General features: G+C 38.5%; 1 protein-coding gene and 1 pseudogene across 1 annotated transcript; one reads left to right on the forward strand and one right to left on the reverse strand.

The window, feature by feature from the left end:
- Window positions 1-719: 719 nt before the first annotated feature.
- On the reverse strand, window positions 720-2,329 carry LOC149167134 (ubiquitin C-terminal hydrolase 12 pseudogene; annotated as a pseudogene).
- Window positions 2,330-8,172: 5,843 nt separating this feature from the next.
- Window positions 8,173-8,571, forward strand: LOC149167135 (uncharacterized). The gene has a single exon (XM_089430378.1). It carries the CDS (start codon window positions 8,173-8,175, stop codon window positions 8,569-8,571), a length of 399 nt encoding a protein of 132 aa, XP_089286504.1.
- The last annotated feature ends 7,312 nt before the right edge of the window (window positions 8,572-15,883 follow it).

Genomic DNA, 15,883 nt, shown 5'->3' on the forward strand with positions numbered 1-15,883 from the left:
TTTGATGATGGGAAAAATGTATTGCAACAACGAAGGCTTTAAAGTGCTGCTCTAAACAGGGCAAAAAAAACTGCTCGCGAGCCAAATTAAACACTCCAAATCAAGATATCGTTTATTTTCCAGCAAACTTTGCCTATCATCTTAGCAATGATAGGTGCAATCTTTGGATTTGTTTGATACTTTTCCAAGTTAGCTGCCTTCTTCATTATATCCTGAAGTGCTGTCATTATATCTGGATCACTGAATGCAACCATCAGCTCTGGATCCTTCAAGATTTTACTCATATCAACATCACCACGTGTTCCGCCTGGGAAGCCAGCAGTAGCCCCTCATGATTTACACGTGGAGGTTTTCTCTTGCTTTTTACTTTTTCATATACCGCCTAAGCTTCAGCACGTCTGTGTTGCCTTTCGCGTTCTTTCTTTCTCTCATCTTAACAATACCATTCCCAAACTTTTCTAGAATGGCTACAACTACGCGTTCTGGTATTACAACCTCTGCCCACCAGCAGCTCTTCCAAATCCAGTAGACATAATAGGCGAGGATACCCAGATGTTATTCGACCAGCAGCTCCCAACACTAACGATTCCCACATAAAGGCCCACCTTTTCGTTTCTTGCAGCACTTCCGATCTGAGCAAAGTTATTATGATAGCACTCGCACTACCTCCACCGCTTACAACCACAAAATCGACAAGCCACAAGTTAACCATTGCTATGTCACACGAAATTATATTCAAATCGCCTCAACTGAATTTGTAGTACAGGAGAAAAACCAAGCAAAAGAACACCTTTTCTTGGCTCCTGAAGTGCATACTGCTCTGCATGATATTTTTCATCACCATCAAGTTGTTCAACTTCAACTTACTTATAAAATGAAGCATAGACATCTCGGCAGCCTTTAACATCAAGTTGTAAATCATAGAATGATTCCTTCCTATAGATTTATAATCCACATTCATGCACTCGATGTAGTTCATATGATGTCTTTCAAATAGATGTTTTATTATATCCTCAACAGTTGTGCCCTTCATTTTAGCTTCTAATTTCTTGTAGAGTACTCGGTTTAGCTCCTGCACATCATGTTGCATGAAAGAATCATATGTGTCCCATCCGAATGATTTGGTCAAGTCTTTTGTTTGAAACGCTGGTGTCACTGTGCTAGACTTTATAAAACAAGCTCTGTAGAGCCAATGGAATACTTTTTTGAGGGTATATCATTTTCAGTTGTGGGCATATGATAGACAACCTTTCTGAAGTAAGGAATATGATACAATGTCTGAAGCAAAGAATTCATGTAGCATGTCGCCCCTTGATTCTTCAGCCCAACAAAACCCGTCTGCTTTTTAGAATCATACGCCCAATAATCAGGTACCCTTCGTGCACTGACTCCTGCTTCCACAATCAAAGTATCATCTATCAAATATCCTTTTGTGGGGTCGTACACATCAGGTAAAGGCATGAATGATGTGTATCCCCAATCGCTCTCCCGGGCATTGAACTGGTGTTGTGTTTTCTTTCTTGACGGTGAACTTGTGATGAATCTGATTAACAATAGCCAGACTGAAAAGGCATATCTGCTCCAACCATAAGGTAATGTAGCGGAATCTGCCACATCTAAGTAAATGGATAAGTGGTCCACGCTGTTTCCTTTGGGGAATATCAAGACACGCCATTTATAACCCCCTACTATGAAAACATCCGAGTAACACTTCTTTACATTCAATCTGGAAACATGCTCAATCAGCCAAGTGAATTTGAATACTGGGGGCTCCTTCGTGGGCTGATTCTCTACTATACTCACTGACTCACTTTGTGCTGGTTCTATTGTATCAACGGCCCCCTCTGGCTCCTGTCTAGCACGATGGATGTAACGAAGCACCCTTTTCACGAGATCAGAACGCACACCTCCCGTCACAGATACTCGAATATCCAAAACAGGTCGAAGTCTTTCACCATTTAAACTCCAATGTCTTCGCTTCTAAACACATCATACATGAATAAAATCACTGAATAGGCCCTGTCGACTTACTTGGAGAAGAATTGAGCTGAAATGAATTGATCTTTTGACGAATTGATGATGAATTTCGGTCGTGGGGCTCTGTGCATCGCGCGCACTCCCAGAGCGCTGCGCTTTGTGAGTGCACCGCGCCAGTGTTAATTTACACTACGGAGGAGCTCCCAATGTGCCGCGCGCATTCTATGCGCCGCGCTGTTCTCCAATGCGCCGCGCCAGGATTTCACACAGTCACGGCTTGAAAATTTGCAAGCTTTGCCTTCTCTTCACTAAACCTCGACTTCAATCGACCCTTTGAATGCCAAACTGACATTTTTACACATAGAAACATTTTCAAAAAGACATGACTTTGATTTCTTCTGATTCGGCAAACTAAGTTGTATAATTTTGGCATTCTGGCATTTGAATGCAAACTTTGTTTTGTTTGATTTTTCTTTGTCTCTTTGTACTAATGACGTTCTTTCTGTTTGTGTTTTTGCAGGGATAGTAGAAGCTAAAGCTGCTACCATTGAAGAGCTGTACAACTTTGAAACACTTTGACAAATTACATATTTATTATAAAAACACATTTGACGATTTCTTCTTCAAAATAAGGTTTTGAAGAAGAATCAATCTCGCATTATTGACTATGACATTCCTGAAATAAAAACTTACTGAACCTCCCTCTGGCCTACAAGCGTTATTTCACACTTCTGGAGACAAAACCCTAGACTCAAGAAGTAAAATGACTCTTTTTTGACCAAAATGGCATTTGATGACTGCAAATGATGAGAAATGAACCTTGGTGAATTTGACTCTGACAGAGGACTGACAAGACCAAGTCTAATAGAATGCAGCCTATTTAAAGGGGGAATTAAACTAACATAGATCCATCTTTACTTTGGATCAAATATCGTGATATTCAAACTAGCATAGAGTGAAAAAATATTTGATCCCTCTCGGGGCTTGGTAGATCAAGAGTAAAAATGGATCTGGTAATTTAATGTCACTTAAACATTTTAACTTGGTTAAAATAAAAAATAAAATAAAAATCAATTATTAATAACATAGATCCATCTTTACTTTGGATCAAATATCGTGATATGCAAACTAACATAGAGTGAAGAAATATTTGATCCCTCTTGAGGCTTGGTAGATCAAGAGTAAAAATGGATCTGATAATTTAATGTCACTTAAACATTTTAACATGGTTAAAATAAAAAAAATAAAATAAAAATCAATTATTAATTTTATTAGTTTTTATAAATTACTAATAGTAGTTTTTGATCTCCAAGTTTATGATAACCATGGTATTGACCCATGGTAATACCATGGTATTCATGTGAGCATAGACTATTTATAGGGGAAATTCTATCAGCTTAGATCCATCTTAATTCTGGGTCTACCAAGTGTTGGGAGGGATAAATAGATTCCATCCCTCTAAGAGTGGTAGATGTGGAGTTAAGATGGATATAGGTTGATTTTTATTATAATGAAGATATTAAATAGACTTAGGAAAATATATTGTAAAAAATATCTTAAGGTGAATGGTTAAAGCTACATTTAGTCACTTCACAAAATTTAGTAAAAAAACCGATATCTCCATTAATATTGGTTTTTCTGATTTAACAAAAAAAAATTCAAAACAATGAAATCTTAACTCTTTCCGCATCACCCTCGTAGAAGAGAGATAGTAGCTGCCAGATTTCCCACCATTTTTCAAACATTCTCAATATGATATCTTCATGAAAAAGTTAAGGTGCTGATCTTGGATTAGTTTTTTGAAAAATATGATGGTTTGTATAACCTTTCATCTTCTCTGATATTCTTAGTTTGTCGTAATGATCTGTAAGGGTTGGGTCACTGCACCATATCATCCTAAAAGGTGGAGATTATGCACCAAAAAGGAAATTAATCCACATGTTACAACGCTGTTAAAAATGGTATGAAGGTAGTGAATTATGCTAATAAGAAATTTAGATTGGGAGAGACGTAATTAAATTTTATTATTTAATTGAAGATTTCCAATTAAAATAGTAATAAATCTACATTTATATATTTATATATTGATTGGAAGGCTTCTGACAACGGTCATTTCTTTCCATTAGATCCTCTTCAAGCCTTTGGGATACCTACTACTTGATTATATTATATAGTTTGGGCTTGCCACTTGTTGGCGTGTTGGGGTAAACAAACTTGATGTGTTTTTTTTTTTTATCTCGCAGTTGGAGTCTATGGAACAAGAAAGAAATTTGATAGCTTGGCAAAAGTTGTAGCTTGACAAAAGTGGTAGAGAAAACATTAATGTCTCCTACCATGACAAACATGGCCACTAAAACTTGCAACATTGTTTGTAGGAAGTGAAAATTATGTTTCTTTTTCGCATACATGTATGTTAGTATATTATAGTTTAATGAATATGTTTTACTATTATCATATATGGTTTCATACTTTAACAAAACATTCCCCAAGACTTCACAATGTTTTATTATTCAGTGAAAGATTTTCCAAGATCTTACAAGATTTTATAATTCAGTGAAAGATTCGCCATGACTTTACAAGATAATATAATTTGCTGAGGGATTTGCAACTATATATATATATATATATATATATATATATATATATATATATATATATATATCTATATATATATATATATATATATATATATATACATATATACATACATATATATACATATACATATATACATATATACATACATATATATACATATATATATATATATATATATATATATATATATATATATATATACATATTATATTAGTGATAAAATCACCTCCCATTTTTCCTATGTATCATGGGGATTCCCGCATTTATTATACATATAAATTTAGGGTGGTTCTTAAAATTTTCCCTAAGGAGGATGATATTGAGAAAATCTACAAGCTTATTGCATGGGATGAGAATTGGATCAACCGTACGGGAGATGGGTGAATTACTTGGGAGAAGCACAACTCCTGCAATTTAGATTTAGATGAGGAGCTAAAGCACTGGGAGAACATATTGCATGAGGTATCATCGTTGCAATGCAATAGGCTTACGAAGTCACTCTGATGTATATCCACTGAGGTACGCAACTACTGTATTATGATGGTTTAGAAGATGTCAATTTATTTTTGGATAAATTTGAAAGGGATGTATCGGAGGAACATCAGTTCCAGGAATTAGATATTGCACTGAGAGCTACGCCTGCCAGATGGTGGGGTACACATAAGAACAAATTTGCAGACTGGAAGGAATATTGACGAATGATGAAGTTGTCATTCAGATATGTCAATACCTACATTATGGAGAAATATAAAGGAAAGGAAAATCCACGCGAGCATCTGGCTCGATGGACAAAGGCTTAGGGAGAAGAACCACAACCATAATGGGTTCACATATTCTGCCACACTTTGGATATGATCCCGATGAACTAGTATCTAGAAACAAAGCCATGACATTGAACCGCAAAGTGGAATGTTCTAAAGGAAAGTTTTATATTAACTTTCAGTTTTGAGGATGGATTTGAGTGTACTAATGAATCATTACAAGAGATCAAAGCCACAATATTCAGGATGCCGGAAGAACTTGTCATGTGGGTAAAACCAAACTGGAGTATGCAGCTGCGCCATGTGCTCGAATGCTACAATGTGACAACCGAGGAAGATGAGAAGATCCTAGGAACATCGATATTATTGATTCAGAAAGATAGAGCAAAGTCGCGGGGCCTAAGGTAGAAGTCCATGACATCTCAAAGCCCTTGAAGACCAATCAGGTGAATATTGGGTCGGAAGCACAACCGAATTTCACAAACATAGCTGACTATTGGGATGAAGACATAATGGATAAAGTCATGGAGTTATTACGAGAGTATCAGGACTTGTTTCCCACCAAGTTCTCTTATATGAAGGAGATATTAGGTGATCTAGGTGTCACTAAGATCACTCTAAAGCTAGATGTGAAACTAGTTAAGCAGCATCCATACTGGTTGAATCCTAGGTATAAGGAAAAAGTGCACGAAGAATTGGATAAGATGCTTGCAATCGGGATTATTGAGCCTATTGAGGAATCAGACTGGGTTAGTCCTATTGTGGTTTAGGCAAAGAAAATGAAGGGTGAAATTCAGATATGTGTAGACTTAAGGAATTTGAATGGTGCTTGTGTCCATGATCCATTTCCTATGCCATTCACAGATGAAGTATTAGAGAATGTTGGAGGTGAGGAAGCATATCTGTTTACTGATGGGTTCTCAGGGTATCATTAGATCAAGATCACGCTAAAGGATTAGAGTAAGACCACCTTCACTACAGAATGGGGTTTTTTTTAGTATACAGTTATGCCCTTTAGACTTAAGAATGCCCCTACAATCTCATCTAGGGTGGTAGTCACAACTTTCAGAGAATTTATTTATATGTTTTTGGAGGCTTACTTCGATGATTAGACAATTTTTGGGTTAGTAAAGAGACATGTTTCCAGTCTTCGCCTCATGTTGGATACTTGTCGAAAGTATTAGATATAACTTAATCTAAAAAGGTGCATATTTTGCGTACCATAAGGGATAATTTTGGTCCATGTTGTCTATAAGTAGGGGTTGATGGTAGACCCTACCAAAATTGTAGTAATTATTAATTTGGATCCTCCAAAGAATTTCAAACAACTGCAAGTGACAGTGGGCCACACAGGATATTATAGGAAGTTCATCAAAGCATATGCACAGATCATTATGCTCATGGAGAGATTACTGAAGAAGGACACGACATTTTGCTGGGACAATGATTGCCAGAAGAGTTTGGACATCTTGAAGGAAAAAATGGTTACAACACCTATTCTATTATTCCCCAACTGGAAGAAGGAATTCCATGTACATGTAGATACATCTTTCATAGCATTAGGAGTTGTGCTAACCCAACGAGACGAAGATGATATTGACCATCCGATAGCATTTGCGAGCAGGAAGTTATCTAAGGCATAAAAGAATTATTCGACCACAAAATGGGAAGGGTTGACAATGGTGTATGTGCTTTAGAAGTTTAGGCACTATTTGTTGGGTGTGCACTTTAAAATGTACACACAGACCATTCTCCTTTGAAGTACCTAGTCAACAAGCCTATCTTGGGGGGTGGAATTTCTAGATGGTTGCTGCAATTTCAAGAATATGACTTTGAAGTAATTGTTCAGCCAGGGAAAATGAATGCTGACCCAAATCACCTCTCTGGATTGAGAATGATGATGAACCTACAAATCTGAAGGAAGGATTTCCTGATGCGCAACTCTTTGTTGTACGCGTCGCGAGAAAACATTTTACAGACATAATCTCGTTCTTGTCTATGGGTACAACTCCTAAAGGGTATACAACACAGCAAAAGAAAGAACTGGTGGTCAGGGCTGCAGATTTTTCTATTATTGTAAGACATTTATGTAAAATGGGATTCGATGAAATATTGCATAGGTATGTCCTGGAGTATGAAAAACAAAGTATCCTTGCTAAAGCGCATGGAGAGGTTGCGGGAGGACATTATGTAGGAAGAGAAACTACGTAGAAGATCCTATGAGAAGTACTATGGTTGCCAACTATGCATAAGTATTCAAAGGATTATTGTAGAGCATGTGATGTCTATCAAAGAACAAGGAGATCATCGTGAAGAGATGAATTGCATCTAAACCCATAGGTATCATTACAAGCATTTGATAAATGGGTAATAGACTTCATGGAACCAATTTATCCACTAGAAAAGAAGACTGGAACAAGATACATCATTACAACAACCGAATACTTGACTACATGGGTTGAGCCATAGCCTATCAAGGATTGTAGTGGAACTACGGCTGCCAAGTTCATTTTTGAATACATCTTGTCTCAATTTGGCTTCCTTAAAATTTTGATGAGCGATAGGGGTTCACACTTCTTGAACGAAACGATTATTGCCTTTCTTGAGGAGTTCCAAGTGTATCAACAGAAAAATACCTAGTTCCATCCTCAAGCAAATGGATTGGTGGAACCTTTAATAATATTTTGGAAAATGCTTTAGCGAATATTTGTAATGCCAAAAGGAATGATTGGGATGTGCGTATACCAATTGTTCTATGGGCGGATAGAACTACCTGTAAAAGTTGATTAGATAGATGCCATTTAAACTAGTTTATGGACTAGAAGTTGTGATGCCAATGGAGTACATTGTGCCAAGTTTGCAAATTGCTACAGCTACAAACATGTCCAATCAGGATACCATGGAAGAAAGGCTCACACAGCTAGTTGAGTTGGAAGAAGATCACTTCTTGGTCGGTTTTCATCAGCAAGTGCACAAGGATCATGAAGAGGCATGGCATGATTACCATATTAAGCAACAAACCATTAAGAATGGGCATCTGTTATTTCTGTATGATAGTAAGTTCACGAAGTTTCTGGGGAAGTTCCAAATGCATTGGCTAGGGCCCTATATTGTCAAGGAAATTACGAATGGAGGTGCAGTTCAGCTTGCGAAGCTGAATGAAGATTTGTTTCCAGGAAATCTCGATGGTAGTAGGTTAAAGTTGTACAAGGGTGATCCCACCCTTGCACAATGACCATATGGATGCAGGATAGTCTTGTACTCTACGAAATTGCAAGGGAGTGCGAGACTATAAACTACACTGCCAGAAGGATGGTTGGGCAAAGTGATTGGGTTGTGTGGAAAATTGAGGGAAGGCGTAAAGGAGAGGTGCGACGAAGGAGCTGCACTAGAATGGTGGGTCCCATACCAAAAAGTGACCATTGGAAGCACTATAGTTGATTGGATGGAGATTTTTCTATTAAAGGGAGTGTGGGAAGGGGGGAGCATTTAAGATGCATATCTTTGGAAATATGTCACCAAAAATGCATTAATGACAGGGATTTGGAGGGAACGAATGGATTTGAATTAAAATTTGGCTATAAATACAACATCCCACTTCACATTTGAACACTTTGCTTCCTGAGAATTTTCCTTAAGATTTTGCGCTTTAGCTTGCACCAACAAAAATTTTGTATGTCTGAAGACGATTGAGAATTTCTTAAAGAGAAGATTTCATAGCTAGGATTCATGAATTTAACTAATTGGAAACACAAGGGATTCATAGAGAGAATGACTACCACCCTACGTGATCCTGAGTCAGCCCAACCTGTGCTTACAACTGTGCCTACTACAGTGCCTAGGTCACCGAGACCTAAGCCATAGACTTCCACAGAAGGAGACAAGAATAAGAAGAAGCCCTAGCAAGTGTCGGCGTGGCAATCACTATGAAAAATCGAACAGAAATCAGACAAAAGGGGAAGATGGATAAAACTAGGCAGCCGATGGAACCCTTGGATTTAGACGAAGAAGAACTCACCATGGGTATTGAGGAGATAGATGCAGAGGAAGTTGAGCCGATAAATTGGCTTCCACCTTATATACCACCAAGGAAATCCATAGCTAAATTTCCCAAAGACCTGAATTCAACGAATTTCATGGTCTCCACACCATTGTTGCCAGAGAATGTGTTGTTTGAGGGAAATCTGTTGGCTCGGATACCGTACTTGAAGATGGAGGACTAGGACTTGGGGGACCACATGAAGTTCCAAAAGTTGGAGCTGAGAAAGTACCTGAAGAAGGTATATTATGAAGAATCGGAGGTCATGCGGCTTGAGACGATGAAATGGGTGGCTAGAGTTGGGTGCGCGGGGCTATTAAACATGTTGTGGGTGCCACATTTTAGCTGCAGTGCCATTAATAAAGTTTGTGTTCATCAATTATTGACACAAGTGCACGACGGGTGCCTATGGTTAGGAGGGCCCATCCCGATTACTGATATGTTGATCCACATAATCATGTTGTTGCCTTACCAAGGAGTGGACCCTGTAGAGGCGTTTGTGGTTAAATTGTAGGAGAAAATGTTTGAAGACCAAATGAAGAGCGATTTTAGACTGGTAAAGAAGTCGCATGGTTATTCAATTCATTCCATCTTAGATGGCGTGGTGAAGTTCGCTGCAAAAATTATGGCTGGGAAAATCATGAGGAAGTGCAACACTGATGAAGTTTTATTTCCAGTAGTCTCTTTAGCTACATAGTGCACCAAAGAAGTCCAATACAATTGGGCTCAGTACTTATGTCATGAAAATTTAGAGGATTGCAGATAGGCCCAAGATGATGGCAAGGTGTTCCGCTATGCATGGCTTCTTTTGTTGATTGCGTTAGTGGAATGGAGGACACCAAAAGAAAGTTAGTTCCCTCAGTATGACCCAGATCTACTCGAGGCCGCGAAGTTCACCTCGCTATGGGTGACCAAGGACCCTGAGAATGTTATGGAGACAAAGATCTTTTGGGTCTTCTTTGAATCAGAGTTGAGGATGGTGATTAACCAGTGGCCATGCTCATCACCTAGCTTACACACGCAGTATACCAATGTCAAAGACTTCAAGGCATATTTTCATAATATGCATATCCATGTGAAGAAAGATACTACACACACATGGCACAAATTTCCATACCTGGTCGTCGAAGATCGCATTATGGGGGTCGTCAGTAAATGATCAAGCGACTGACTCACCCCAATTGATGTGGGCATAGGAAGTAGTAAGGTTGCTAAAGGTGAAGTAGAGAAAAATACAGTCGCAGCGAAAGAGAAGACGAAGGAAGCACAAAAGGCTTCCGTGAAGGAAAGGTTCACATCCAAGGAAAATTCCATGTAGCAGAAGGATAAAGAAGCAACAAAGGAGAAATAAGCAACACAAGAGAAGGTCCTTTCCAAAGAGACAGAAGTGCCAAAGGAGAAAATTGCCACTATGTCTCAGGCCATCATTGACCTCAGGGAATCTGAGACAGAGCGCACTAATGAAGAGGTTGAGATAGAAGGTGAAGAGGAAGTGGGCGCAGACTTGGATTCTCCCTTCAATGTCAAAAAGAGGCAGAAGTGGAGTTCAACAAGGCTATGCAAGAAGCAAAAGTAAAAAAAATCGGCAAGCGTGACACCTTTGGTCCTCACGGAGGGGGACCTCGATGAGATTTGTGTTGTTGTCTGCGACACAACAGAGAACATTTGGAGCCACATTGAGGATCAATACCATCAAGAAATGGACGAGGTTTAGTAGGGCCTCAAGGAATTGCAGGTCCAAACATGCATCATTCAAGCAAGCATTGGACAGGTGAGTGTGAAGCAAGTGAGCCTAAAACAAGTGAGTGGGTCAGCCTTTGCAGTAGAGCTCTTGATGGACCTCTGCACAGTGTAGCTACTAGAGGGTTCCCTTCACATTGAGACCTCAGAAGACAGGGTGTGCCTATTTCACTTAAAGGAGTTGAGTCTGAACTTGGAAACACTCCCTATTCAGACACTGCATGAGATGCATCAAGGCGTATCATATGAGCTCAGAGTTCAGGAAAAACACACACTATTGGTCATCAACGAAGTAAAAACCAATAACTAGCAGATGTTCAAGGAAAAGGTACAAGCCCTCAAGGAAAGGGAGGAAGTCATTATGCGAAGTCAATAGCTAGAAGAAGCAATAACATAGGCCTAGTGGACTCCCTAAGCTCCAAATTCTAGCAGAAGCAGCCTCCATAGAAAATATTCAGAAGCTAGCTGCCGCAGTAAAGGAATCTAAATAGGAGATTGGCAAAGTTTTTTTGGAGCTATAGTTGCAGATATCGGAGCTTCAACTTAAGCTACAACAAACCACTCCTCGAGAAGTCAGAGATCAACGTGAAGTTTCTATTAAAGAAGAGATGGCTACATTAGAAGCGACAGTCAAGGGCTGCACCCAGTTATTTGAACAAGCCATGGAATTGTATACCTCACTGTAGGAGGATCCAACTTTGCAAGAACTTGAAGCAGAAATTCAAGAGAAACAAAAGCAGTTCCATGAGACCTTATCTAGAGCGAGATCTGTGAGATGCATAAGAAGGAATCCATAATATCTTCAAGGATACAGCCCTGGGTAGATGAGGCCAGAGTAAGCTGAAGGCTATGAGACAGACGCAGAGAACCATGGGTCTTACAATTGAAGGTTTGACTACTAAAACATTGGTTGAGGAAGTTCACCAGGCCATTATGCAGGGGACAACATATCTCCAAGTATTGAATATAGAATTCAGTGATATACAGGCAAAGATCAAGGTGACACCAGCAGAGTGACTCGATGATGAGTCATGACTTTGTGTTGGGGGCCTGTTGGGACAGAGTCCCCTGGGGTCAATTTTGTAAACTGGTTTTGTTATTATTGTAAAGTCTCCCCATTTTGAGGAGCGGAGCATGAAGTTCAATAGGAGTCAAAAGGGATTAGGAAGGTCAAATCCTCTTAGGTTTTTAGAATTCAAGTTGTTTTATGACCTACCCATGGTTCACAGACCATGGTATTGTAATAGAAGATGATATAAAAGGAGTCATGGAGAGTCATGAATGATATCAATCGAAGTTAGTCAAGATTGTGTGGGTATTTGAACTATGTAAGAATTTTGTACTTAGGTGAAGGGGAAGGCTCCTACAGCTGTGTGTGCAAAGACCTTGGTAAGTCTGCAGCTGAGTGCGCAAGCCCCTAAATCTATGTGAACATGGTAGAAAGAGTTTGTAATAGAATATTTGAGCATAATAAAGGTTATTTTGGAGCATAACTTGTGCATCTACGTGTTACTCTTTACTTCTCGATTTATTGTGTATTTGCTTTGTTTACTGAACTTGTCTTGAAAAGTAATTAATAAATGCATGAAAGTGGTAGATCCGTTAGTTTACTTGATGTTATGAATTTTTAGAGCAATCAGTGCAGAGTTAGAATCTATTATCTGTAAGTTATTGTAATTTATATGTTTTAAGGGTTAGGGTTTGCGAAGGTCGGAATAAATCCCTAGAAGTATAAAAAACACATCACGTAGTCCTTTGGATGTAGAAACCTGGTTCTAGCATCCCCCAATACTACCTCGAGTGAGACTACAGCTTGCGCTACGAGGGTTGTTGCCGAAAGGGTCGGTAGTGTAGGATTTTTTTGGTTAGCGCGCTAACTCAAAATCTAGGTCCAAGCCCCCTCAATCCAACACTAGCAGTAGTAAAAATCTTAGGATACTTCAATATCCTAAACCATACCACGAAACAGAGAGAGAGAGGTGCCAAAACTTCAATTTTTTCTTCTCTAAAGACTCCCCCAAACTCACACTTCTTTCCTCCTTTCGGCAGTAAACTTTGCATCCCCAACACTTCCCAGAACATATTGAATTACTGTGAGAGCGATGCTTCCAAATGACTTCAACTTCCTTCTTTATATAGCCTTCTAGTGGGTTGAATTAGGGTCTCTAGGATGACATGATCTGGAGGACACGTAATTCATATTTTACTTGATACAAAATCCTTTTACATGATCTGAAAGCCCAAGAAGGGTCTCTTCGAATGTACAATGACTCTATAAACTCAATATTAATTCTAGGAGTCCACAATGGGGACTTTGACTAATATAATGATGACCCAATTATGAAACCCATGCTTTAATAAGACATTGTTACAATAATAAAAATTATTCTCTTTATTCTTTTGATAAGTACATTACATCATGACTCAAGTACATTATTGAAGATCGAACATGGTTACTTTTTCCAACAAAAGGAAATCTGATATGTGGTAGTAGCATAGCTATGAACCTTTTCTTATGTTTCTGTGGATCTATGTCAAAACTCACTTGATCTACTAATACCTTGAATCTCTGGTTAAATTCCCAAATAGAATCAGTAGGCTTCTCTTTGATCTCCTTTAACAGTGTGATACACTGCGACTCAGACTTCGGCTTCTTAAATTCTTTTACCACCATTGTTTTGATGTCTGCAAATGATCTGATCTAATTGCTTGAATACTTCATGTACCACATCAATGCTCTATCTCAAAATGTTGTGAAAATATGTGCTTTCTTCATATTTTCATCATGGACATGCTTCATTGTCTGTAATGCTTCACATAAAAACCAGAATTGTTCTAGATCTTCCACTCCAATTCCTTTAAAAATAGGTAGCTTAATATCATTAGCCATATTTATTCTCTTAGGGGGAGGGGAGGGGGAGGGGGGTTGGAGGGGTAGGGGGGTAGGGGGATGGGAAAGCCAAAAACACCATGACTATTACTCGATTCTGGCTTCGGCAAAATTTCATGCTGGAAGGGTGAATACTGTAGAGTTACTTCAAGGTTCTGAGGGAGGCTTTCTTCACATTCAGATTCTCTCAAAAGAGGGCTATTGTTAATTTCTATGAAGGTCTTCGGATCTTAGCCATGAGATCTTTTTCTAGTTTCTACTCTATATCTTTTTCCACTTCGCATTGTTCCAATCTCTTCTTTGGGTATTCTCCCAAACATAAGAAATCTAATAATCTAGTTGCATTCGTAAAACTCCATTTTAACATAAAAGCATCTTAATCTAGAGTTTCAGATACCTCAAGTACTTACCTCATTGTCCTTTGAATAATTTTTTTTCTTCTTCGTTGTAGGACACAGTCGAGTCTGCCATGAACTCAGTAATAAATCCTCCTAAGATGTTATCAATCTAGAAATAAACAACCCTTGAAATTCTATTGTCAATTCTTTTGAGTCGTTGTATTAGCTCAGGAGTCCACTCCTTAGGTTCATCTCCTTTAAAACAATATTTTCTTTCGGTCAACCTTGATATCCACTTGTACAACTCAACATGAAATGAACCGAAGAAAAATTTGTATTCAACTTCGAAAATATACTTCTATAACTACCTTCTAGATGACAGACGAGGGCTTCTATTCTCTTGATCTACAAATTCTCATTCTTTCTATTCTACCCAATCTTCAATTTCCTCCTTCGACATATGCCACATCCACATATCCCTCAAACATATATTGGTCCCGACAACAGAACCATTTGTTGGATTGGGTTAGACTACCCCAGGTTCAATCTTTTACTGTGCACAAACAAAACCCTTAATCACTGGCCCTTTTGGCAATGAAATGTAAGCAGATCACAGTCTCACCCAAAGTGACTATGGGAGGATGCAAAACCAGGTTTCTGTAGCCTTGAGGGATACAGAGATGTGGTATTTTTATGTTTTCTAATACTTAACATACATAAGTTGCTTAAAATTCATACATTACCTCGCCACATTACATTCATCATTTAAACATATCATATACATCCATAAAACTACATTGTACTGAAACAATATGCAACTGTAATAAACTTCTATGCTACAACAAATAATAAGAAATTAAACACATGAAGACACATATTTTACCGTGGTTCGTTACAATCTGGAACTATATCCATAAGAACTATTTTTTATAATATAGAATTTGTACAACAATGGTTTTTGGCCTGTGCACTCAAGTGCATGTAGTCCATGCACTCAGCTGCGGACTTAGGCCTCTGCACACTCAGTTGCAGAGCCTCACCTTCTTGCCCAAAACCACAACTCACAAAGATACAACCATTCAATACATGATATGATTCTTAAAGACCCCTCTATCCTTCTTTATTATTCATCCTTATACATACTATTAAATTGAGGGATATATCATTGCAATACCATGGTCCATATACTATGGACTCTCGTAATACAACCTACTATGGCCCGAAAACCATTCATCATTTACAAAATAGTATTATTTTACAAAAAGGGAGGGGCTTCAACCCGCTCCAAAGCCCATATATCATGCAGTATATCTATTGTGCGGTCCACATTAGCGCTCCATTGCTCCGCTGCTCCACTGCGATATCCACTTCACACTCTACTGCATTCTTTACTTTGCACTCTGCTCAACAAAATGTGGAGTCTTCACCAAAATCTAGGCCAAGTTGGGTTGCGCCCAATAGGATCGGTTCATGATTTCTATTGTTAGTCTTCTGCTTTTGGTCTTTTGTGATTTTCTTGTGCTTGATTTGCAGTTTTGTT

The sequence above is a fragment of the Pinus tabuliformis genome, chromosome 5_1 (genome assembly GCF_031772625.1).
Source record: "Pinus tabuliformis cultivar Carrire ecotype Pingquan chromosome 5_1, CPIR1, whole genome shotgun sequence".
NCBI lineage: Eukaryota > Viridiplantae > Streptophyta > Pinopsida > Pinales > Pinaceae > Pinus > Pinus tabuliformis.

What these genes read in the sequence shown, in the direction of transcription:
- LOC149167135 (XM_089430378.1), top strand. Translation starts at nt 8,173, where the DNA reads ATGGAGTACATTGTGCCAAGTTTGCAAATTGCTACAGCTACAAACATG.